General features: G+C 37.8%; 1 protein-coding gene across 12 annotated transcripts in view; it reads left to right on the top strand.

Annotated features, from left to right (window-relative positions):
- The first annotated feature begins 1,510 nt into the window (after positions 1 to 1,510).
- Positions 1,511 to 25,754, top strand: part of LOC139939609 (uncharacterized) — a 52,380-nt gene continuing 28,136 nt past the window's right edge. For 3 of the 12 annotated variants that reach the window (XM_071935631.1, XM_071935633.1, XM_071935630.1), the window contains exons 1-7: positions 1,511 to 1,912; positions 3,501 to 3,794; positions 10,252 to 10,323; positions 12,736 to 12,919; positions 15,331 to 15,528; positions 20,780 to 20,836; positions 24,227 to 24,274. In XM_071935631.1, coding sequence (XP_071791732.1) covers positions 1,694 to 1,912; positions 3,501 to 3,794; positions 10,252 to 10,323; positions 12,736 to 12,919; positions 15,331 to 15,528; positions 20,780 to 20,836; positions 24,227 to 24,274 — 1,072 coding nt within the window. In that variant the 5' untranslated portion in view covers positions 1,511 to 1,693. Of the gene's footprint in view, positions 1,913 to 3,500; positions 3,795 to 10,251; positions 10,324 to 12,735; positions 12,920 to 15,330; positions 15,529 to 17,052; positions 17,098 to 20,779; positions 20,837 to 24,226; positions 24,275 to 25,754 lie in introns of all 12 variants that reach the window. The other 9 variants (XM_071935636.1, XM_071935635.1, XM_071935642.1 and 6 more) reach the window with 7 other exon arrangements.

Genomic DNA, 25,754 nt, shown 5'->3' with positions numbered 1-25,754 from the left:
CTGAGCTCACAGGAAAGAGGATTCACTGCTCCTCCCTGTCAAAAAAACTCTCCCACTTAGGAACAATAATGTGACAAAGCCCGCACATAAAGGAACACCATTCACCCACAGGTAAAACCAATGCCAATTTTTGTAAAATTTTCTTGGTTCATAGCTCAATGCAGACTAACGGTCTTTGTTTTTGTGGTAATAAAGTGGAGCAATTTGTGTCAAATGGGCGTAACTTGCAGTAGAATATTACGTCACATTTTAGGAAAATTTCATCCTGTTGAACCAGAGAATTTTCCTTACATGTTTCCTGCGTTAATAACGAGCAGGATACCAGTCACAAAGGGTATATGTGATGTTTTACCTCTGACTGATTACATTGGTAAGCATTAATTGTTGTGCTGAGCTATGTATATCTACTAAATTTATTTGTTCTCTATTAGGAAATTTGACCATGGTCGAGAGAGAAATTATAGCTTTGATGCTTCACTCATCAACAATATACTTGGCTTTTGCGTCGATTGTTTTTATTTTTGGACCTTGGAAAAGTCAGAACGGTCGTGTTTGGTATAACTAGTTCCACTGTGTATTAGAGGGGGCAGCTATGAACTAATTTTGAAAGATCTTGTGAGTTACCGCTTCTGAAATGGGACTTCGCAAGTATTTGATCTTCCTACCCGGATTTAGTAATTCCGAATTCCTTTGCCTGTCACTCAGCGGAGTGAGACTGAGGCAAAAGGAGTTGGGAAATAATCTGGAGGAAGATCCAAATACTGGCTGCAATTTGTTTCTGTACTACGTATTTGCCGCTTACGCAGTGCTTTTGCAAGTTTTTTTTTATTTTCCTAAAACGATTACAAAATGGGAATCCTTAAAAAATAAATCAGGAAAGTATTTGAGGAAGGGTAATTTTATAGTGCAGAAAGAAATGCGATCAGATTACCCCCTCGAGATGCGGTTTCGGAACGTACGAAAAAAGTGGGAAAAAACATCTTGTTACAAGTTATACAAAATATGTAAACAATTATGATTATGGGGGTGTTGTTTGTTTATTTTTGTGTTTGTCTTTTTATTTGGGTGTTTGGTTGTTTATTAGTGGTTGCCTGGCTCAGTGTTTTTTTTTTCACCATAAAAATAGTTCTTCCGCAAACTTTCACCGGGCAAGTGGTGGCGCTATTTCACTTTCACCGTCATCCCACACACCGCAGCAGTAGAGTAGTCAGCAGCTACAGAGCGGAAACGTTGCTGTGGGACTATTCTATTTTGATTATTTAGGGGTGTTTTTATTTTCAAATGTATGATAGTGCATCGTATTCAGCAAATTTATGACAAAACTAAGTCTGAAGACATTTAATTTTGTCCATTTATCAAATACTTCTTTAGCGAATTTTTTTTTGACACAAAAAACACACCGATAATTAAAATCAAATGTATCTTGGTTCTAACTAACTGCTGAAGCCCCGTTATCAATATGGACGAGTCACTTGGATTCCGTGTACACATTGTACCCCCATCGTGCCTGTCCCGTTAAATTTATCGTGTGAAGTTCAACAAAAAATGTATTCTGTTACCTAGTTTATTTCCTTCGTGGATAGAATATCAGCACATCTTTAATACATCACCAATGGATGAACTATTTATAAGGTAATACTGGTAACAAAATGCCACATTGTTGGCAAGAAGTGGTGGCTATAAACGCACCGAAATGACAGAGTTCCCGACTCTCTGCGCTCTCCACTACGACCGTGATGACATCGAGAAACCACGGTCGACCACCGTTGGGCTACGCCTGCCCAAGCCGCGGAGGCCCCGGTCTCGGTCCCGTACCTACCCGAGGGGAGAGGTGCGTGGAAAGCTAGAGTCCTTGGCTAGTGGGGTCGACGGAGCTGGGGATCATGGTGGAAAAACACAACTAACAACTCCTGTAAGTATCATGTATGATGTCTGAAGTCCTCAATAACAAGGAGTAAAAGAAAACTCACTCAACAAAAAGCAAAACTAATACTATGCAAAATTGCAATATTTATATGAATGATTATGAATGTGCAAACAAGGTCCCAAACTCTAACCATGTACCAACTTCATGAACTTCAGTACTACTACTACTAGACTTCTTATTTTCAATTGACAAATTGCTCACTGAAAACTACTTTGGGATATTAATGATTCCATATGACACTCCGGCTGATTGTAAGATTGTAATGTTATAAATCTGAAGCATTATAAAAACAGTACTCTTTTTTGTGGGGCAAAAATTATTGATTGATGTTGATTAAATTTATGATTGAACTGTGTGTGTAAAAAAAAACGACAAAATGCTTGAAGTTATGTGAAAGACTTTAGACTACCACAAACTGAATATGTTGTAGCACTTTTGTGTCCGATCTCCACTCCACCAACAATCAAGCACCCTTGGCTTAACTTCCATACATAAGGATCCGCCGAGTTACCAACGTAAAAGTAAACGCAGCAAACTGTACTGACCCCTGACACAAACACAGACCCTACCTCCACAAAATGTGCAAAACCAACTGTGCTATTTTTTAGAAGAATTAGTTTGAGTTCGTGCAGGATAGGCGTTTGTACAGGTAGCACTTGGTGTGAAAAGGGTGTACCCAGTTTGATATTGCACGTTAGGATGCTGCAAAACCCATGTTCAGACAACTCAAAACTTCAAAGAGACTTGTTCTTTTAGAATTAAAGCAGATGTTCGGTGAACTTTTGAGAATATTTAGGTCAAAGCTTTTATTGTAATGCTTGTTATTCATTCAGTTACATGATCCCGAATAAAGCTTGTCACTAAATCCTGAAGTTCAACGTTGTTTAGTTTACGGACTGTTCTATTTATTTATGCTACAAGTACAAGTTGACCTGTAGAAACGACGCCATTTAAACAACTTTGTAGAAATGTATAAATTACACTGCACTCACAATGTTGTTTGTTGATTTGTGGGATTGACGCTTGTAACCGGAATGGAATCTTTGTTGTGCTTGAAAGGTGCTTTACATTTACATGAGGCCCTCTATTGTTTGTTAGGGAAAATCAGTTCTAGCGGTTTAGATTCATAAAAAAAACAATTGAAAAACATTATGATTTGATGTGGAAAGATTAAAAAGATTAAAGGCTGGTTGTAAAGTTGTAACAAAAGTTTGCGCTCGGAACATTTCAGCAAGTGACTACAGCAAAGTTGCAGGCCTGAAGCCAGTTTCGCTAAAAATTCATGCTCGTAGACCTTGAGCTTTGCTCTTGAAGGGGCACAGCAATTTCCCTCTGGGGGCACGTCTATGAGGAAGACATCAAATTGTATTGGGAAATTTGAGAAGGGCACCAAAACACATGGCACCAAGGCAAGTGCTGTGGGTGTCCTGGGTTATTTCGAGGCCTGTACGCAACTTTGTAAAAGTCTAGTTTCTCAAGGTTGCGTTAGTGGTGCACAGCTTAAGAGATAAATGCAACAAGTGGACTTCACAGTGCAATGAGTGTTTACAAGTTCTTGTTTTCTTCCCTTCAGTATCGATACAGCTCTTCCAAAAGTTCTAGTCTTCAAGCTTCGAAGGATGACCTCTTATACCCCGATCGTACTTATAGCTCCTCGGCAGCCCTTGGTCCACATGACCCCCACCATCGGAGTCTCTCAGAGCCACCTCCTAATGTATCTGAGCGTGCTCGTACAGCACCTACAGCCTTCTCTCTGCCGATGTTACGTCAGGGAGGTGCTGGAGAGACTAGTATGACGGTAAATGCGGAGCTCTTGCAAGATCCTGAGTGGAATGAGTACCTGAGTGCATGGGTCTCAGGCAAACAGGTAAGACCAGGCCAAAATTTATACAACCTGTTGCAAAAATTGTTTGTTGAGCACAATAGAATCTTGCTTGACAAAAATAGGTTACCAGCCAGAATACCATACAGTTACATTTGTACTAATGCTGTGGCTGGTACCCCACCCATTTCTTGCTTAGCGAAAACATTTGCTTAAAGGAAATTTTTGCTTATCAGAGCCCAATGCTATAAAGCTGTCAAAAGCTGACAAATTTCTATGCTAAGCAAACATTGAGTGGTGCACCAGTTACAACAAAGTAAACTTGGCTGGTAATAAACCAACAAATTAGTTTGCAGTAACAGTATGGTTATCAACAACCGGTTCTTTTCAGAAATAGGGGGTGGGGGTGGGAAAGAAGGGGTTAAAGCGAACATAGTGTGAAAAGGCTGACTGGTATTCCTTGAGACAGCCCCGGGGAGTACAGTAGTGTGAAAAGGGATATGTAAGATGATGCCTACATGTGACAGTACGTGTATACAATTGTTGCACGTTGTGACGGGGTCCATGGCGTTTTGTACACTCGAGGGGGAAAATGGAACCCGAGGTGAGGCGAAGCTGAGGGTGTCATTTCCCCTCGAGGGTGTATAAAACCCATGGACCCCCAATCACAGCGTGCAACAATTGTTTTGTTGTACCTTTGTATAATTGTTATTCCTCTTCTCAAAGTTCTGTTGTCATCTTCAAACATTATTGCGACGGACTATTCATTGTTTAATGAGCAGAGGAACAAGAAACAATTCACTCAAACCCGCAGTTGTTTCGTACATAGTGCTGGAAATCGACCAACACTGGGAACGATCAAGGTGATGTACACAAGTGTACATCACTTTTCATGTTACCCGGCCCGTTTTTGTTGCGCGTCACATGATTGGTTCTCAACCAATCAAACTTTAGAGTTTGTTACCGAGGTATAACAATACATGTTGTTATAAGTGTACTGAACATGTACTAGATTTTCCACCTATGGCCTTGTAATGATAACAGTAATCTGATAAGACACAAGTGACTACATGTAAAGTGTGCTTTTAAAAATTGGTTTTTAATAGAATTAATGTGTACATATACACAGTATACATATTTACCCCGAACATAATCCCCACACCAAATCCGATTACTGTATTTGAACTGGTTGTACAAATCTATCTCCTTGTTCTGGCATGGTGAGACCAAGGAGGAGGAGACTAAATCCAGATATATGCAGACAGACTAGACAGTTTTTGTTCACTGGCTGTTTGGTGTGTATATTTACATGTACCCCTAAGGCAATGTTTAGCCAAAGTATTATACTAGCTGGAGCATTCACCATGTTTGAAAAGCTTAGGGAGAGAAAAGGGAGGGAACTCCCCCTCAAAAGGACTATGTGTTAGCACTTCACGCTTATACTGCAAACATTACTGAATGGGGATCTGCACTTTTGTGTTTACCCCCCCCCCCAAAAAAAAAAAGAGTCTTGCTGTATAACAATCAAATTATCTGATACTAAAAGGTCATTCAGAATAGACTGTATTGAATAACCCCTTTGTTGCTATGAAAGTCACCATCTTGTAGGGTAAACCTTATGCGCGTCTAAATGTGTACATCAATGAAACATGCAATTTCAATTTCTACAGCACATGCACACACACACACACGAACACGCCCACATACGCAATGTTTTAGGGCAGATATTTGAGCGTGACAATATGCAATACGGTCTAAAGTCAATGTTTGTTTTTTTAAACGTTTTTTTGTATTTTCTTTGAATCTGTTATTGGATCAGCTCAAAATAAATAAATGAAACCTACATGTATGATCTAAAATATCATTCTATAATTTGAGGCATCACTTCTTCTTCAGTTTATTATTACATATGATACCGAAATATGGGAAGGGTGGGTCAGAACAAGTTCAAATAGAAATGCAATACAGGAAATTCCCAGGGAATGGCCATTCACACCTGGTCCAAGTTTTCCTGGGAAGAATGAACACCCACCAAACAAGTGCACCAACCCAAGGGTTAACTTGCTTAAATCGTACTCCAAAACAGGGGCTGTTTCCAGAGAAAATGGGTATTTAAATTTGAACAGATCAACCAAGTTTTCCCAAGTAATTTGCCAAGAAACTTCTCTAGTGTGAACTAAAAGACAATAATCATTTACATGTACCTAAATATTTGAAAGGAAGCCCATTTTCCTATGTAGTTAAAACTAGAAGACTCCTCCCAGAATTTTCCCAGACAACAAAACTGGCAATAGATTTGAAATAAGAAATGATTTGTTCATGTGAACATGAGTTCTGTACTTATAAATAAATCTGAGTTTTAACTAAATGTTTTAATATTCAACTCAAGTGGTGTCATGATTAGTGTGAGCGCAATTTGTTAAACCCATTTTAGGTCTGTGGTAGTTGGAAATAATAATACAAGCGATAGGTCTTGTTAATCACACGCATGCAAACACACTCTGAAGTACAAAGTTTGCCAGTCGTTTATTAGTATTGTCCTGAAAAACCGTTATTTAATACACTTGAGCTTTCACCCGGTCTCAATGACCCACTCCAACGCTGTTTACTCTTGTTTTTCCCAAATGATCATCCAACGGTACCAAAGTGTCATTTTATTACTTTGATTCCGGCAAACCATTGCAAATAGGTGCAATCGTCTACTCAAATACAGTTTCATTGTACAACAATGGGTCCCCCTCGACATAAAAATGACCCTGCAGTGTTGACCATTTTGTGCTAACTACATACATGTATGCACAGTATATGATGCGTGTGCCAGAGAAACAAACAAACCAAAAGTTTGAATAAGGTTTGTTGAAAACAGTGCTAAAAACGACTCTATGCATTTATATTGTACATTAAAAGTATGTTAACTGATTGTATTTTAAGGTCAATTTATTTCAAAGACAAACAAGTAGTTTCCATGTAATTACGCACTCGTATTGGTGCACCATTTTGATATAAAGTCAAATTATATTTCAGGGTATGTCCGTTACAAGCTGACTGATGTTCATATATGTCGAGAATTTCGTCCATGTAGAAGACTAAAATATATTTCCATGGCAAGTTTGAAAATCAGTTTCAATTTGGCTCACAGTTTTGTGTTAGAAAAAAAAAAAAAAAAAAAAATGTGGAATCTGGATAGTGAAACAAAATCTGTTGTAGATGGAGGATTTTCCCCCACACTAAGTGGAACTGTTCTTTGGCTATCCTTACCCATCCCCACTCAAATCTAGCAGTGCATAGTAAACTAAATAACTACTGATTGAATGTTAATGGGGTACATTTACTTCAAGTATTGACCGTACGCAGTTTAGTGTAAACGGTGGTACATGTAGCAGGCAAAAAGATCTGCAAGGTTGTTAGTGATGAATGCTTTTGTGTATTGGAACATTAAATCATTAAACAGAGTAAACTAAATGCATAAAGGCACTTATTGTGGTAAAGACGATGCGATATTGATTGTCAATAGGCTGAGTATAAAGTGTTGCAATAAGGGATGAATGATAAGTTGAGCGAGTGTAAACCTAATGTGTTTGCCTTTTGTTTACAGGGAGGGTATATTTTGCTTAGGGAATTGCAGGGGCAACAGTGTTTTCATTGACCTAGGGCAGCAGGTACAAGGAAAGCTAGGACATTTAGTCAATGCCCTGTGTTGCCTTGATGAGGTAACATGCGGAATATCCCATGTGCGCGTCGATGGGCATGATCGACACGCGCGAAGGTGAATTCCGAGTCCAAGCAACACTGGCAACCATCATGGCACGTTGATTTTGAGGCAAAGCGGTCATATAAACTACAGCATGGCTTGCATCTTCTTGGCAGCTTTATTTATTTTCTTACTGTACTTGTACAATCGGCCTCTTGCAGTATACACAATGTAGTTGCATAAAAGTTGAGGTTGCATTATGTCCATTGTGCATCACATGCAGTAGTTTCTTTCCAATTGAATACTGCCCATGATTTATTCAATCAAGTTCCTTTATGCATCAACCTTTTTTTTTGAATAAACATGTTACAGCAACATCATTAATAAATTACTATAGTGAGTTTCACATACCCCATGTATCTCTAAGATTCTCTAAATTATTAAGATGTATTCGGTCCTTTTAGCCCCTTCATTATGAGGCTATTTTAATACTCATCTTTATATACCCGCAGGCCACCAGTGGGCTACATGAATGTAGTCAAGGAATTAACCCCACAAAGAAACTTGCATTCATTCTCTTGTAAGATGCGTGTTTCTTCTGTTGCGGTCGTTAAACACTCTGTGAACAGACACAAAAGTAACTCAGGAGATTGGGTTGGAAGGGGGGGGGTGACGTCTTGCTGGGTGTTTCGCTTGCTTGAATTAGGGGCCCGTTTTCTCTATGGTTCAACAGGGGCTTTTATAGATCGGTTTCAGGTATTGAAGGAAAGGGGGGAGCCAGACATTCAGGATAAATGTAAACAGGATTTTAACGGTTTAAAGACTGATTGGCAATTGTTTGTTTGGACTGGTGTTGGGGGAACTAGCAAAATAGGCCATTGCTAGCTATACTGCTGATGTTTCAACTATTGCCAACTACTGGTACATGTATAACAAGGAACCATTTAAGATTTTGCCTGTTCCCTATATTCACCACGGGTGGTCAAGTTACTGTTTGTAAAGCAGTTGGTGGACAATGATGGGCAAACGTAAATTTGAAAACATGGGAAAGACAAATACACTATATATATTATTCCTTTGAAAGATGTTGGACACTATTTGTAATTACATGTACTCAAAATAATTAGTGCTCAAAAAACCTTACTTGAACAAGCAATGGAAAACAGCTCCCTCTAAAGAGTTTTTGAGAAAGGGGTAACTTCTCATTCGAACATTAAAAGACTTCAGGCCTTTTTTTAGGAATCTGAAAGCACACACATTTTATGCAACAAGGGTGTTTTTCTTTCATTCTCTTGCAACTTCAATGACCAATTGAGTCCATTTTTTCACAGAGATTTTTTATTTTATGAATATGTTGGGAAACACCAAGTAATGAGATCACCAAGTACATGTAAGTGAGAACACTAGTTTACCAAATGTGTCCAGTGCCTTAAAAGATGCATAGTCCGTTTTGAGGCTTATTTTACATTCAAATATAAAGTTTAATGTTTTCAAAACTTGTTAGCTTCCATTTTATACATCAAAAGAAAATTGGGAAATCATTACATACAAAATAGTGACAATAACTTAAAAGCCTCACTTAATAGTAATAAAAAAGTCTAGGCCAACCTGTTTATCCTCAGATTAGACCTGATACTCCATGGAGGCAATAGGGGCATTTTCCTCCATGCCCCTGGTCTCGTGCCATGGTGTCCCCTTGCATGGAGGAAGACAATTTTCTTCTTCCGTGCCCCTTGAAAAATTTCGATAGAAATTTACAGTCTCCTCAAAGAGGTGCCCTTTACCAAGGAGAAAATTGCCTTCCCTCACCCTGCGAACCACTAATTAAAGGAACACGTTGCCTTGGATTGGACGAGTTGGTCAAAACAAAAGCGTTTGTAACCTTTTTTTATATAATGCATATGGTTGGAAAGATGTTTTAAAAGTAGAATACAATGATCCACACATGTTTGCCTCGAAATTGCGTGGTTTTCCTTCTACTGTGCGAACTAACACGGTCAGCCATTTATGGGAGTCAAAATATTGACCCCCCATAAATGGCCGACGTGTTAGTCGACAAGGTAAAGGGAAAACCACGCAATTTCGAGGCATGTTTGTGTGTATCATTGTATTCTACTTTTACAACATCTTTCCAGCCATATGCATTTTATAAAAAACGGTTACAAACACTTTCCAAAGACCAACTCGACCGATCCAAGGCAATGTGTTCCTTTAAGAGGGAGAGCGCTGGGTAAAATTGTATGAGTTAGATACAAAGTGTTCTTTTCTAATTTGACCACCTTGTACACTATCAGTCCAGTTGCTATTTAAAGGCAGTGGACACTATTGGTAATAAACTCAACAAAATTATTATCATAAAACCTTTCTTGGTTACAAGTAATGGGGAGGGGTTGATACATAGTATAAAACATTGTGAGAAACAGCTCCCTCTGAAATGACATAGTTTTCGTTTTCGAGAAAGAATTTTTTTTCCACGAATTGGATTTTGAGACCTCAGATTTAGACTTTCAGGTCTCGAAATCGAGCATCTGAAAGCACACAACTTCATGTGATGACAAGGGTGTTTTTTCTTTCATAGTAATCTCACAACTTCGACGAACAATTGAGCTCAAATTTTCACAGGTGTGTCATTTTATGCATATGTTGAGATTCACCATCTGCGAAGACTAGTCTTTGACAATTACCAATAGTGTCCAGTGTTTTGAAGGTCCATAGTAGTGGGAAAATTGTTGACTTTGTGGTTTTAAGTATGAAAGTTCCTACAGTTGCTAACATAAAATATAAAAAAATTCTTTTCTTCTTTTTTTACAGGCGAGTTCCAATTCTTATGTGAGCTTTGTCGGAGCCATGTCACTGAAGGACAGAGGGAGGTACCATTATGTGGTAAGAATAATTTATTTCATCTTAAAGCACGATTTTGATCCAACTACCAGCGTGGACACTTTCCATACATTTTTGGAGGATCAAGCCAAATTTCATGTCTCTGCTTGTATCCACCGAATTCTGTGCTTACAATCATCATTTTCTGCTTGCAGGGCAATCGCTGAAATTTCTGCACTAGTATATTAGTAAGCGTAGAATGCCTAGTTACGTGTAGTATGCACACACACAAGCAAAAATTTCCAACTTGTGAAATATGCTTGACATACATTATAAGCGCGGCATTCCCTGCTTTCGCAAGCGCCGATACTTTGCTTACGATAAGCGTGCAGAGCAATGAAGTTTGGCCTTGTTTGGCTCAGTTTCCATGCCTTTCATCTTCGTGGACCCTGGTTCGAATCCCCCATCCTAATGGAGCATTGCATGTGGACTGGGTTTTCAGTCACTACCTGATTGCATGGGTCTTCCTTTCACATCTTAATTCTGATTTCTTCTCGATTCCTATTCATCCTTTTATTGGTGTTAATTGTGCTGTTGGATGTGTTATAACAATACACAATGTAAACCATTATGTTCTGAGTATGCGAAAGACCAGGGCCCAGTTTCACCGAGCTGCTTTAAACACAAGAAGTGGCTTAGCACAGTAACATTAGTCTTACCAGAACAGGGTTTCTGGCTAAACTGCCATGTCACATGCACAATTTGCGACTGGAATCCTGCTTCTGCTTAGCATAAAATTGTTAAACATTAGTTACTTCTTATGCAGCTCTATGAAATCGGGCCCTGCACATTGGGGTATTTTTAATAACACACATAATTGATGACTTGACTCTGGAATGTGAAGATGATGGTTGTGTGTACACTGTAGTCAGGTAGTATTGATTTTCTTAGATGTCATGAATGAACTTCTTGGAAGAAACAGCCTTTTGTGTTAATGAAAGTGTCCACAAACAAGTAGAGTAGGGAGTTGTTTAACTGATGGAACAGAGGAGCAATGTATTCACAGTATGATTTCGCGCACGTCCTTGGTCAAAACATCCGCTAGCGGAAGATTTTGTCGTAGGTCCGGACCTCTGACACAATGTAGCAATGTTGGTCAAGTTTTTACCGGGGACCCTGGACACTCCAAAAATGATTGTCTTTTCCCACAAGGTACATTTTGTAAAATGTTACAACCTTGCTACAATTTAGCAAGGTACCCTTGCTAAATTGCTCTGGTGTGAAAGGGGCTTAACTTAACTAACCGGAGAGGAAGGCCAAGATAAGTCGTAGTATAAATACTATGTTGGGTTGAACAAAGAGAAATTGAATAAAGTGGCTGTATGGCTTCTGACCTAAATCTGAATCTGAATAAGTATTCTCAATAACACCCGATCAAAGATGTTGACAAACTAAGGAGACCGCCAATATAGACCGTATTGAAAATGATGTCACCGTTGAAATATCTGCCCTTCAACGTATGTCGCCTGTGCGCATGTGTGTGTAAGTGCATGTGCCGTAGAAATCAAACCGGGAGTGCTACTTGCTTCATTGATGGGCGTGCATACCGTTTGCCCTACAAGATGGCGACTTTCATAGGAAAAAGAGGGTTATTAAATGCAGTCTATAGGACTAGATACATGTAGCTCAGTTGGTCACGTGTCTACACATTACTCTGGAGGTCATTGGTTCTAATCACATTCCATCAATTTTTCTTTGTGCAACCCCAAATTATTTAAAATTTACCCAGTCAGTTTCCCCTTGTGGATTATTAATTTTGAGTACATTGTGTATGTCTTAGAAACTGGCTTCTGACTGGCACCCAAATAAAAAAAGATATTGCCGAAATAGGGAGACCGCCAATATAGGTCTACTATAAAGTTGGTCAAGTGCAGCCACTAGTCCAGAGGTCATTGGTTCAAATCCCACTCTATTAATTTTGTTCTTTGTTCAAACCCAAATCATTGAAAATGTGGGTGTGGGGGGGGGTTGACAGATCAGATACAAGCTTGAGTCAGCAATACCCAGGAGTCTTGGGGCACGACGTTTTATCTCAGAACACATCAATCTCCATTACCTACCCTTCAAACTCTACTGGATTGAAAATGGGATGTCAGTTCTCATTTCAGTGCGGTTTTAATTGGATTTTATTTATTTTGCCAACTGTGCTGAATATCTTTAGGCAAATCAGCCAAAATCAGATGTGCATAAAATACTCAAACACTGTGTAGTTTTTTGTTCACATCTTAGCTACATTTATTTCCCTCTGGAAAAGTAATTTCCATGCACTCAAAGTATTATTCACTCGCTGTCTACATACATTATCTTGTGTCCGGAAATTGGCCTAAACAGGTTTCTAAGGAAAAAAAGGCTGCTATAATGGGATTATAAAATCGAGGCTTAATTATATCCTTCGTCCCGTGTTTGTCAACCCAGCGGGAATTTGAAGAGCTACCGTCGTTGCCATGTCCCAGGTTCTTCGAGCACATGCATCACATCCCAGCCCCTAAGGCCCTGTGGAAAGACAAGAAGAAGAAGAGCCTTCAGAAGCCAGAGTTCTGGACATGGAAAGGGAGGACCTCGCCGAAGATTCCTAAATCGAGACCGATCCGAAAGAAAGGTAACATGCATGGCTAATATAGATTCTTCTGGATTGTAACAGTGATCGTTTGTATTTAAAAAAGGGTCCTGAGTTTGGAATATTTGAGATGTGGTACAGCATTGGGGTGTGCTTGAATATAAATTAAAAATGGAAATTAAAACAGATTTGTAATGTTTACAGACTTGTTGGAAATACTTCAGTTAGCATGAGAACTGTATTTGTACAGTAAATTCATTTCATTTAAAGGGGTCTTATCCTGAGTTTGGAATAATCAAGATGTGGTACAGCATTTGGGTCTGCTTGAATGTAAATTAAAAATGGAAATTAAATCAGATTTGTAAATTTTACTGTTAGAAATACTTAAGTAAGCTTTTTAGAACTGTATTGTACAGTAAAATCATTTCTTAAAAAGGGGTCCCAACCTGACTTTGGAATAATCAAGATGTGGTTGGGTGTGCTTGAATGTAAAAGTGAAAATGGAAATTGAAGCAGTCATTTGTTATTTTTACTATGGGTCTAAGCCTCCGTCAGCAGCCAGTTGAGAACTGTATTGTGCAATCAATTCATTTAATGTAGATTCAGGGGAGCTGAGGACAGTTATTTAAAGAGGGGCTCAAATTCAGTTTTGTGATATGCACTTTTTTTTCCAGTATTTATGAAATTGGAAACAATTATTACACAGTCTCTAAGCTGGACCACAGCCTTGCTGGTTGATTGGGTTGATTGGGTTTTCAGTCCCTATCCAATCAAGCGGGCTTAATGTTGTGTCAACTGTCAAATCTAAAACATGTACATTTCTTCATCAACTTCTCTACACATTTTCAGGCCTTGGGGTCACAGTGCTAGCTGCTTTGGCAGGTCCCTTGGTTGAATACAAAATATTGTTCCCTGAAGTATATTCCACTGCCTTGATTTTTAAGCACCAGATGGAGAAAAAAATGTTATTTTCCCAATGCTGTACCAGCTCAAATTTAATGAATGATACACAGTTTGAATGATTATATTTTGATGTGATTAACAACTTGATTTGTGTGTCTAATTTGAAGTTTTAATATTTCACCTTTCTGTGAGTCTGAGAGTCTGAAACACCATTTTGATAAGATATCCATTGTTTACTATAACCTCATATACATATTCATGATCCAGAGCAGAATTCTCACTGATCCACTCACCATCACGTGCCAGATGCTATTGTTCCTTTTTAACCGAATGTGTGCGCCAGTATTTACACAAAGGACAAATACCAAGTTTTACGCATATACGCTTAACAAAGCAATCGTCGCACTGTCGCACGAGTGTAGTACAACATTATTGCCGATGCTACATACATTGTACACATGAAAATATGGTGAACACATGTACATGTCACTCCACGTTTTCCCGACTCAAAAATGCTAAATCAGAGTACATGTATGAGGTTTAGTAAAACAAATATTACATGGTTTATTTCGGTTGGACAGTCAATATTAGCTCCACATAACTTTGCCACAGGATCAAGTTTGTCAACTTCCAATACCTCAGTGAACTACATGCATAATAACAACTGTCCACCCTAAAACCATGTAACATAGTATATAAAGTCTGGTTCATAATTTCTGCAAATGTGATACGAATTTTGGCTGATACAAATTTTGTCACATGGCTGTTTTCGCAGCGAATGTCTCGCTTGACGTATTGAGCATAATTCAACTGATGGGAATTATTCGTATGCAATACAAACTTTGCTCACAAATTTGTATCACATTCGCATTCGCAGGAAGTATGAACCGGGCTTAGGTACATTGTAATAACATTCAGTTTCATGCTCCTTAAAGGCCCGGTCACACAGGCCCCGATAACGAGAACGAATACGATAACGATAAAAATGCATGACTCGATTGGTTGAATGAGCGTGGGCGTATTCTGCATGGAGCAATTCAACCAATCGCGAGCGTGCATTTTTATCGTCCTCCTTTTCGTCCTCGTTATCGGGGCCTGTGTGACCGGGCTTTAACTCCAAAAACATTGTACTCAAAGTAGCCAACTCTTCATATTAATTTGTGGAAAAAAATTTCTGTCACACAATTTTCAATTTTAGAGATTTTGGAGTGTTTTTTATCTTGCACAGTGTACAGTGTTCAAGTAGTTATGATTAAATTTTTAACAGCTCTGTTTGGCTTTCTAAAACGTTGGACAGAAAGTCTGTTTTCTTTTGTGTTGTTCCAACAAATGTGCTTTTTATCAGCTAATTTGGTCTATGCAGACTGATTCTTCATGGAGGCAATTGCCCTTTGATTCCAAATAAATCCACAAGTTTAAAGAATGAAGCTGATTATATTTGATCAGTAATTTTTTATATTACTAAATATGTTTTGTACATTCATTTCTATTCTATTTTATTCGTTTTTCTCTTTCTGCTTTCCATGTTCCTTCTCGACTATCCTCTCAAGTTTACCTGTGTAATAGTCTCACCTCCGTCCAGGTGACACCGCCCTCTAGTGTCCAGTGTTTGACAGTTGATATTCCCACCTGTAGTGTGGACTCTGAGGAGAGTCTCTCTTCAACTCCAACCTTTGACCTTTGTTCTCTTTCAAACCAATCCCCTTCCCTGAGGGGGGTATCACCTGACAGGTCTCCAGTGGATCAAGGTAGACTTTTATCGTTTCAATTTCAATTTTTTTTAATGAAAAAAAAGGTGCAATAATTCAAGTTTAAGAAGCAGCCATCGATTTCACAAAACTCATGTTACTTTAGGATTAATCTTAGGACTTAAGACGAGTTAAGTTACGTATCCATAGACGTTAGGACGCATTGAACCCATCTTAAGTTAGGAGGAGTTACTCGTCCTAACATGTCCTAATCCAAGCGTTTTGTGAAATCGGCTGCAGGTGTTATAAGGAAACCTGTTGCCCGGAGATTCTGTCCCCCATATGGGAAATGAACCTGGGCTGAAGGAGGAGGATTCAAAAGAGGGCGCTATCAGAAGAAGTTTGTTGACAGGTCACCATATGGGGGGAGAGAATCTCCATGGGGACGGAATCTCCTGCTACAAGATAATGCTAACGTTGGTGTCAGTTGTTAATTTTGCATGGTGAAGGATATGCTGGTGGCTCTGTTCTCCTCCCCCCCCCCCTTTTTGTGTTCTTTGCTTTATCCTTTGTATTTCATGTGTTTAGTTTGGTTGAAATGTTTGTTCAGCTTTTGCGCTTATTTACATTTTCTAGGTGTTTATTATGGTAAAATTACTAACTTTAACATGATCGAGCTACTTTGTACGTCAGTAGTAGAGATTGATGGAAAAAGTGTTGAGAAATGCTCATGTTTTTTTGCATCTCCTGTCATTTGTGCCGCTTTATAGATTGGATTGGGTTGTTATTGTGCACTTTTAGTGAGCCTAGAAGTTTTTTGGTTTTATTGGGGGTTATTGTTTGCCCGAACATACGTTACTAAGTTAGGTTTGCAGTAACACCATGTGACTAAATCTCTATTGAGTAGTGTTGGTTCTGAAAGAGCCGGTGTTTAAACGACTCAATGTTTCGATCAGTATGCTCTGATCGTCTTCAGGAGAATGCTGTGCTCTGTTGCTGGATGCTGCTTAAATACTAGTCTTGGTGGTGCGCGACCTTGTGTTAATAATAATAATAATGTATCATTTTATAGTGCATTTATTTCACCAATAATGTGCTCAAGGCGCTTAAAGGCAGTGTACACTATTGGTAATTGTCAAAGACTAGCCTTCACAGTTGGTGTTTCTCAACATATGCATAAAATAACAAACCTGTGAAAATTTGAGCTCACAATCGGTCATCGAATGGGCGAGAGTAAGAATGAAAGAAAAAACACCCTTGTCACACGAAGTTGTGTGCGTTTAGATGGTTGATTTCGAGACCTTAAGTTCTAAACTTGAGGTCTTGAAATCAAATTAGTGGAAAATTACTTCTTTCTCGAAAACTATGGCACTTCAGAGGGAAACGTTTCTCACAATGTTTTATACCATCAACCTCTCCCCATTACTCGTCATCAGGTAAGGTTTTATGCCAATAATTATTTTGAGTAATTACCAATAGTGTCCACTGCCTTTAAACAAAGAGAGACATTTTTGAAGAGAGGTTTTGAAGTTTATATGAAACATTTTTGTGTAACTAAGTGGTATCCCCCTTTGCCTTTAATAGAAAAAACAGTACGCTGGGAAGTTGCAAAAATACCCGAGCCCCTTGGTAAGAGAAATGCACCTTATGAAAACTTCACTCACAAAGTGTCACAGGATTTTTTTCCTTTTTTTTTGCCGTGAAGTGTAGGATTCAAGTTATTTGTTTCCATCCTGCATTGAGTTAATGTTGATTTTTTCTTTGAGATTATAAGTTGAAAAGTTGCACAATTACACTGGTTTGTCTCTTTGCTGTGCAGTTAGTGTTTTTTCTCTCTTTTTTTCTCAATTGATTGATGCAGATTTCAAAAATTGTTTGTGGCGCACTTGTTGAAGTGTTTCTAATGTATTTTTCAAATCTTGTTGACTGCATTTTACATCAATGAATATTGACTGAGTTAATATTTATTTATAAAGCAATGGTATTAAAGTATCTTGCTCAAGGACACAAATGCCACAACAGGTACTCCGGCACAAACTCAGCTGATCAGAAACGCCAGAGCTTGAGTCTGGTGTGCTTACATTAATGGCCAGCCCAATTTCATAGAGCTGCATGCCTTCTTGAATAAGGTTACCAGCCAAATAATCATGTTACAAGTACAATTTGTGACTGGTTTCCTGCCCATTTCTGCGTAGCAGAAATATTATTAGCACAAAATGCTTATTAAGCAGATCTATGAAATTGGACCCTAAGCTTAGTTTAGATGATCTGCTTGTATTAATCTCGGTAATTGGTCGGTGGTATCTCAGTTGCCTTTAGCCACAGTCTTAGTTGACAATCTGTACATAATATGAAAGGGCTATACGTACGTAGTCTGTTTTCAAGGCATTTTCAACAAACATTTCCCTTCCGGTTGGTTAGTCTCTTCTCCAGTCGTCATTATTCATCAGTTCCTCATCCCTCAACTACAAAAGCTATTTTGACAATCTATACTTGAATAGGCTCAACTTCATGGATTTGTCGCTTTGCTTATTGTCCTGCTTGAAGTTCAATTGGGGGAACTCGAAATGACAATGTTTTGACAATGTTTTGAAATTTTTTGCAATTTTGATTATTTATAACAAATCTTGAGAACAAAGCAATGTGCAATATTTGTTTTTTACACCAGGCTTTTACTCCCGGAAACCGATCACCTGGAGTTTGTTCACAAACTCTCAATGTCTAGTTCTGGTTTTGTTTGTACAATACATGTGTTGCAGAATTGACTTTTAGAAATCCCCCTAATTTCGTTTAACAATAATTAATTAGTGTTGACTGCATTTTTAGGATCGGTTGGCTTACACCAAACATAACATTATTTGGCCTATCCCTTATCATTAATTAACACTTACTTGTTCTTGCTCATTGATTTTGCCTTACAAAAAATTGTATGTTTGGCATAGCCTGATTGATACCAAAAATGCAGTCAACCCTAATTTTATTATTGGGGAAAAAAAATCTAATTTAAAATTACCCTTTGAATTTGTTGTTTCCAGTAAAAGACTCAAAGCTTGGTCAGGATTGAGAAAGATTTAAATGAATGTAGTTTTTATTAATTTTGAAGCACGTTTTCGGTTTGGAACTGACAGTCACACAAAACTAACTTGAAACGTGAATCCACTTTGATTAGTTTTACATTGCACAAGTCACTGTTTTTATTGAAGCTAACAACTTATTACAGAAATTACAGAAATTTTCTTAAAAGTTTTTTTTTTTTTACCAGACATGATATTCTTTATAAATCTGAATTTGATTTCCTATTTAAAAATTAATTTTTTGAATGGCATAGAACAACTCTGAAAGCCAATACCATCATTATATACCTAAGTAGCTCAAGAATTTTTCGAAAATTTCTTTTTTTCCCCAAAGGGGTATAGCCCTTTTCACATTGTATCTGTTACCCTGTGTAAGTCAGCCCCGGGGAGGCCTGAGAGCGTTTTTTTTTTTTTACCCCAAGGTTATTACGCCTGGCTTTCACACTCTCCCCGCCGTTTCCACAGAAATCTTGTTTCAATAATACCTCCTGGGTTTTACCGTCTGCCCCCTACTGTAGACAGGCATACAACTTTCCTTGGAACAGCTGATTTCCTCTTTTTTTGTGAAGTTCCAGTTGCACGCCTGTGTAAAGCAGAGTTGGCTATTTCCCAGGGTGTGCCCACTTGCCAGGGAGGGAGGGGGGAGGTAGAAGCAGGGGTAAGGTAATCCAAGTGTTAAAGGACCACCTTTATTCCTGGGGTTGCCTCCAGGGGAATAGAGTGGTGTGAAAAGGGCTGAAATATCATGTCTGGTCTTTTTAGTAAGACGACTCTGATGTCGTGGGTGGTTCAACATTTCCACAAGCAATACTCTTCTGCGTGAATCCCCCCTCCCTTCCCCCAAAAAAAGAGTGCATTTATAATCATAAAGAATTTGTTTTCCAAACATAGCAATGTATTTCAGACTTTCTTATGTCTGCCTTAATTGCAAAAAAAGAAAAGGGTAGCAGTTAATTTCTTAAGTAAAAAAGGAATCCTGCGTTTTATCTACTTGACTCGCACTGACGACTCTGTTCCTAAAATCTCCTTGAAATCTAAACCCCAAGGGTTATAACAATAGTAATTGATTTTTATATAACGCTTTATTATAGCCCGAAGGGGGTATCAAAGCGCTTCTGACATTATTACCCCTGGTCACTGGGCCACATATTTCATTTGTTAAACCAATAGCTCCCTGGGGAGTAAACAGCCTGTGCAACATTAATATGCGCTACTCGGCTAAACCAATCACAAGAACAATCTATGCCCTCACAGGTACCCATTTTACCCCTGGGTGTAGAGAAGCCATTATAATGTAGTTAAGTGTCTTGCTCAGGGACACGAGTGTCACAGCCAGGATTCGAACCCACACTCTGCTGAACAGAAGCATCAGAGTTTGAGTTCGGTGCTGTTAATCCACTCGGCAACGACTCCCTACCGCACTCCCACTGACGACTCTGTTCCTAAAAGCTTCTTGAAATCTACACCCCCAGGGGTTATCAATCATGGAAATGCTAATCATTTCAACAAACCTCCTCAAAATTTGGATCCTAGCCTCATACTTTTTTTTTTTGGCAGCGATTAACAATATGATGCAGGTAATGTTTGACATTTTCATCACAAACAGAAAAGGCATACATTACGTACGTATTTTTCCCCTCCACCCCCCCCCCCCTCCACAAGCATACACTTGTGAAAATGTTGATCCACTGTTATTATAAAGTTTTCTTATTTTCATTAACATTAAAATCTCATAATAATATTTTAAGAAAGTATGCTTATTGATATTAAGTATTTTTTTAAATCTACAGTGTATGTAACGCCACATGCCAAAATCAGACAATTCTTGTAGATACTAGTTTTCAAGAAGTGTAGACAGCGAAATATTTGTCTTTATGTCAATCTGATGATATGTTTTAAAAGTTCTATGTAAGCCTAATTATGTACTTTCTGAAATCACTTCTTTTCTTCTATTCGTTGAGCAAATTAACCCAGCTTTGAGTTTCGGCAGGAAGCGGGGATATAATTTTGTGCAGCAATTTTGCTTAACATTTTCTTTTTACAATACACAATGAACGCTCTTAATTGAGTAGCAATTGGTGTTTTTTGAGTTACAACAGATGCATTTTGTGTAGCAACTTGCTCTGCTATACTAGCGAAATCGTTCACTTGAAGTGCTTGGTTTTGACATGTAGCATCACATCTTAATCTACACACATTAAATTTTTTGTTACTTTTTTTGTTTCACAACGGTGCAGTCTTACCCGAAATAGAGGAAAGCAGTGAACACAGCGATTACGGCTCTATACGATCCGGTAAGGATTGCCTCCTAATTAGCATACAAATGACATCATCATTTAAACATTTACATTCATGTGTTACTTGCTTGGCTACATCCCCTGCTGCTGCATGGCATGCATGCATGCACGAAACGCTTTGCTGTTTTTGTTTTGTTTAAATACACACTGCTTAACTATATTTAACAATATCAACATTTAAAAATTCAAAATTTTAAGTGTATGTAACGGAAACATGTAAAGGTCTAGCCACTTTTCCTGAAGAAGGTCGGAAGGCTGTACAGCCTTTTTCAATCAATTTGTGCCTCATCAGAAGGTCGCTCTAGCAAGAAAATAGCTCTTTCAAAAAAAAAAGGGGCATGACTGTTCCTTATTTGTTGCTAGAAATACTCCTTAAACGTGTTGAGTTTTTATCAAATTCCCAAACAGAATGTAATTTTTCTGCAATGACTTTTAAATGGCAGAAATCACCCAAACTTTCATAATTAGTTTTCTTGAATAATTTGGATCGAACAACAGATTTACTAGAGCAGGATTTGAACCTGCAAACAGAGCTGTCTGGTCCTAATGTCTCAGTTGGTGGAGCGCTGACACATTATTCAGGAGTTCGTCGGTTCAAATCCCCCTCTAGGCATGGTTCGACCCTAAAATTATTGTTGGGGAAAAATGTCATGGTTCAACCCCATTTATTTAAAAATGTATTCAGTCACTTTCCCTCGTAGTTTGTTACTTCAGGCATGCAACTTTTCCTTGGATCAGCTGATTTCCTCTTTTTTAATCTCAGTTTTACCATCCAAGATTGAAAAATACAATACAAAATCATTGAAATTTTGTAATTCCCTTTTTTGGGGGGGTGAAGTTACAGTTGCATGCCCATTAATTTTTGACAGAGATCTCTCATAAGCCTTTTCTGGTCACACTTTCATTACGCCCTTCTTCCAGGCACTTTACAAACTTAAATAATTACTATAAAACAGTGATCAAAGGGCAAGGATGAACTCATTCCTTCTTCTGCTATGGTACATTCTACAAGTACACATGTTCAAATATTTAATATCACTGATACATCTGTGTGTGTATATACATGTATACAACACAGTTGTGTGACATTGATACAAACGGTGGCCCGTCTGTTTTTGTTTTTGCATTTATGGCTAATTTCCATAGTTTCCCAACCCCAGTTGGCAAAAACTTGGTCTGTGCATTGGGATAGAAAGCTCTATACAGGGCAAAGTAATGGATGACGCGTGACGCGTACTCCACCAATCAAATGACAAGGATTTTATGCGAGCGGAATATCAAACACATTAGGGGCTATTAAGAATAGTCAATAATTTTTTTTTTTTCCTTTTTTTTAATTGCTTTGATCTACCAATCCACTCATCCACCCCCATCCCCCTAAGTTTCGTTTTTTTTAATATTGAGTTGCGTCATAATATATGTAATCAATACACTGAAGATGAAAGTAATGCCTCAGAATGAACCTAGATAAAAGCTCAGTATTTTTTTCATGGCTTAAACCTGGCTTAAGTAAACAACTTTGTGGTTCAATCAGGAATTAAATGAAGGATCTTGGCCAAATGGGTATCTTTTTTTTCTTCTTTGTTATTTTGTCATCAATATATTTTTTTTAATGAAAAATGAAAACTGAATTTGATTTTCAGTTATTTCTTTTGACCCATTGAGAATTCCAAGAAAAAAAACATTGACTATTGTGAATGGCCCCCTCAAGTCATTATAGGTGAAAATCTGCTTATTAATCTACACAGATCACATAACACAATATAGCCAGTAACTTAACCTTATAATTGCTATTGGTTTTACGCTACCACCAAAGGATATACATGTATGACAAAATTGACACATTGACAAACAAAAGTTTCTAGTTATTTTTGTTGGGGATATTTTTAGAAAATGTAAACTAAAAATCACTTATGTTATGGGAATTGTTTGATTGACTACATAATTGGGGTTACATTTCTTTTTTCTTCAGTTCGCAACTTTTTTCCCCGCTTAAATTGAAAGGACTTGTTTTAGGGTCTACAGTTTGTCTTTACTTTTGTGATTCACATTTGAATGATGTCTGGTACAATGCCTTGCCTTTTATCAATTAAATGCTCAGTTTGAATTAATAAAAAAATATATAATAATGGGTTCTTATATTTTAGCGCTTTATCTCAACCCTAGTGGCAAATTCAAAATGCACATTATTTGTTTTTACTTAAGAGATCCATGCATGTAGCACCTTCTAATTGTTGGCAATGTGCTGTGTCGCAGCCACTGCCAGAGCAAACCCCCTTCCTTTTAGCGATAAGTGTAACTGGGTCCTTTCTTGTACATTGCGCAGCACACAAGATGGCCTTTACATCCCATCCGAAGGATGAAGCAATAAGTTTCTTGCTTAAGAACACGAATGTCAAGACCAGGACTTGAACCCACACTCGGCTGATAAGGAACACCAGAACTTGAGTTCAGTGCCCAATTTCATAAAGCTGTTACGCAGAAAATACTGCTTGACAATTTTCTTTGCTTAGCAAAAATTGAGTCAAGCACCAGCCACAACAATGCAAACTTAATGTAATTTGGGCTGGTAACCTGTGTTTGCTTAGCAATACTATTCTATGTTGAGCAAGTTTTTTGCTTACTGGCTTTAAAGGCAGTGGACACTATTGGTAATTACTCAAAATAATTATAAGCATAAAACCTTAAAGTGTAACAAGTAATGGGGAGCTGTTGATAGTATAAAACATTGTGAGAAACGGCTCCCTCTGAAGTAACGTAGTTTTCGAGAAAGAAGTAAATTACCACAATTTGATTTCAGGACCTCAGATTTAGAATTTGAGGTCTCGAAATCAAGCATCTGAAAGCACACAACTTCGTGTGACAAGAGTGTTTTTCTTTCATTATAATTTCGCGTTTTCGCGTTGATTGAGCTCAAATTTTTACAGGTTTGTTATTTTATGCATATGTTGAGATACACCAAGTGAGAACACTGGTTTTAGACAATTACCAATAGTGTCCAATGTCTTTAAGAAATCTGGCCCCAGGGTGCTTAACCAATGTTACTATGTCACATGGTTCGGGGCAAGCCTTTGCATTTGCAACATTCAGAGCTGCAAATACTGACAAGTATGTACTTGTGCCGCACAATTTCAGTGGTAGTTGTTTATCGTTAATTGGGTCTCTTATACAGTAAAGAAAATGCCTGCCTCTAAACCAGATATCTAGCGATAGGCCCTACTTGATGTAGTCTGGGGAATTCAAATTGAGCATTCACTTGTAATTGAACAAGGCAGTGCACCAGACATCATCCAAATCCAACTCCCAATTGATAACAATTCTTAATCATATCCGCAACTAATTTTTAACCATATTGTATTTTGGATTGAATGCATGCTAACTTTAAAGGAGCTTCCAGTCCCCTCAGTTTCCAGTCACATCATACAGTAACCAGTGGTAAGAACTAATAACCTTTCCTTTAATCTTCAAAAGATGTTAACAAAATCGTTATCAATTTTTAGGCTAATTAATTTGATCTTAGGTGTTATCCCGTGATAGTCTTCTTACCCTAATGCAAACAGTTTTATGAATGTGTTTCCAATTATTGTGTTTCTTCTTTATATAGAATTAATGTATTCTGTGCTAAGGAGTGAAAATACATTACTGAGGGATGTAAATCAAATAGTATGAAGTGTTAAAACATTGCTAAAATTGAAATATAAATGTTACCAGATTTGCAGATATGTAACGTACATGCTTCTACCTCCATGGTGTTATAGATTGTCATGGTGGAAAATTTTCATGGAAGTATTAAGCTTGATATGCTATACTCTGATGCTCGAAACAACGCGTAAAGGCCTGTTCACACAAGCCCCAATAACGAGAACGAAACTGAGAACGATAAAAATGCACGCCCTTGATTGGTTGAAAGAGCGTGGGTGTATTCTGCGTGGAGCAATTCAACCAACAGAAAGCGTTCTCTTTGCGTCGTTATCATTTTCGTTATCGCTGCAGTGTGACTTGGCCTTGGTTTTTTTACCACTAATTTCTTGTGACTTCGATAGTCATTTTGTATTTGGGGTCATATAAAGTGCAAATATCTATACATGTACAAATGCTAAATGCTTGTTTAAATGAAGGGGGAAAAACATCAATTACTAAAACTAATATTTTGTTTGCATATAATTACTTTTGAGATTGAAAACAGGGCATTAAGTACATGCTAAGATCTATGGTACATGAACCACTACAATTAGTGCTTTAAGCAAAGCATTAACCACCCGGCATGTATTTGAACCACATGTTCTGCCTTTTCAATGCCTGGCAGGTGTCTTCAAATATTCAGTGTTTTTATGGGTATGCAGAGCTTTCGTTGGACCATTTATTAATAATAATAATAATAATAATAATAATAATAATAATAATAATAATAATAATAATAATAATAATAATAATAATAATAATAATAATAATAATAATAATAATAATAATAATAATAATAATAATAATAATAGTAATAATGATACTAGTTTCAGTTTTTGAATTGAAAGACCCATTTTTGAAAAACCTTGTTAGGGTTTATAAGGTGCGTTAGAAGCATCAAGGAAAACCCCTTTTCTTAGCAGTAGGTGTAACTGTGTTCTTTTATGTGCTTTACACAACGCATAGGAACTTTCACTTGACCTCAAAGCTTAGGCTGTAAAAGGATTCGGGTACTTTTTCAAAATGTCCACAGATTTAAATTGAACTTGCACGGTTTGAAGATAATGATAGTAGAAAGCTTCCCTTCAAATATTACTTACTGGGGTGCTGTAGTTTTTGAGAAATGAGTAAAACAACTCACAAAATAATATTCGTCTGTGGACATTGTGTTTCTAGTGAGAAAAAAAGTACATAGACCTTTAAAACAAAAGTAATGCCATCATTTGACATTGTT

The sequence above is a fragment of the Asterias amurensis genome, chromosome 7 (assembly GCF_032118995.1).
Source record: "Asterias amurensis chromosome 7, ASM3211899v1".
In the NCBI taxonomy this organism is placed as follows: domain Eukaryota; kingdom Metazoa; phylum Echinodermata; class Asteroidea; order Forcipulatida; family Asteriidae; genus Asterias; species Asterias amurensis.
Note: the sequence above shows the minus strand (reverse complement) of the source record. Positions and strands in the feature narration are given on the sequence as shown.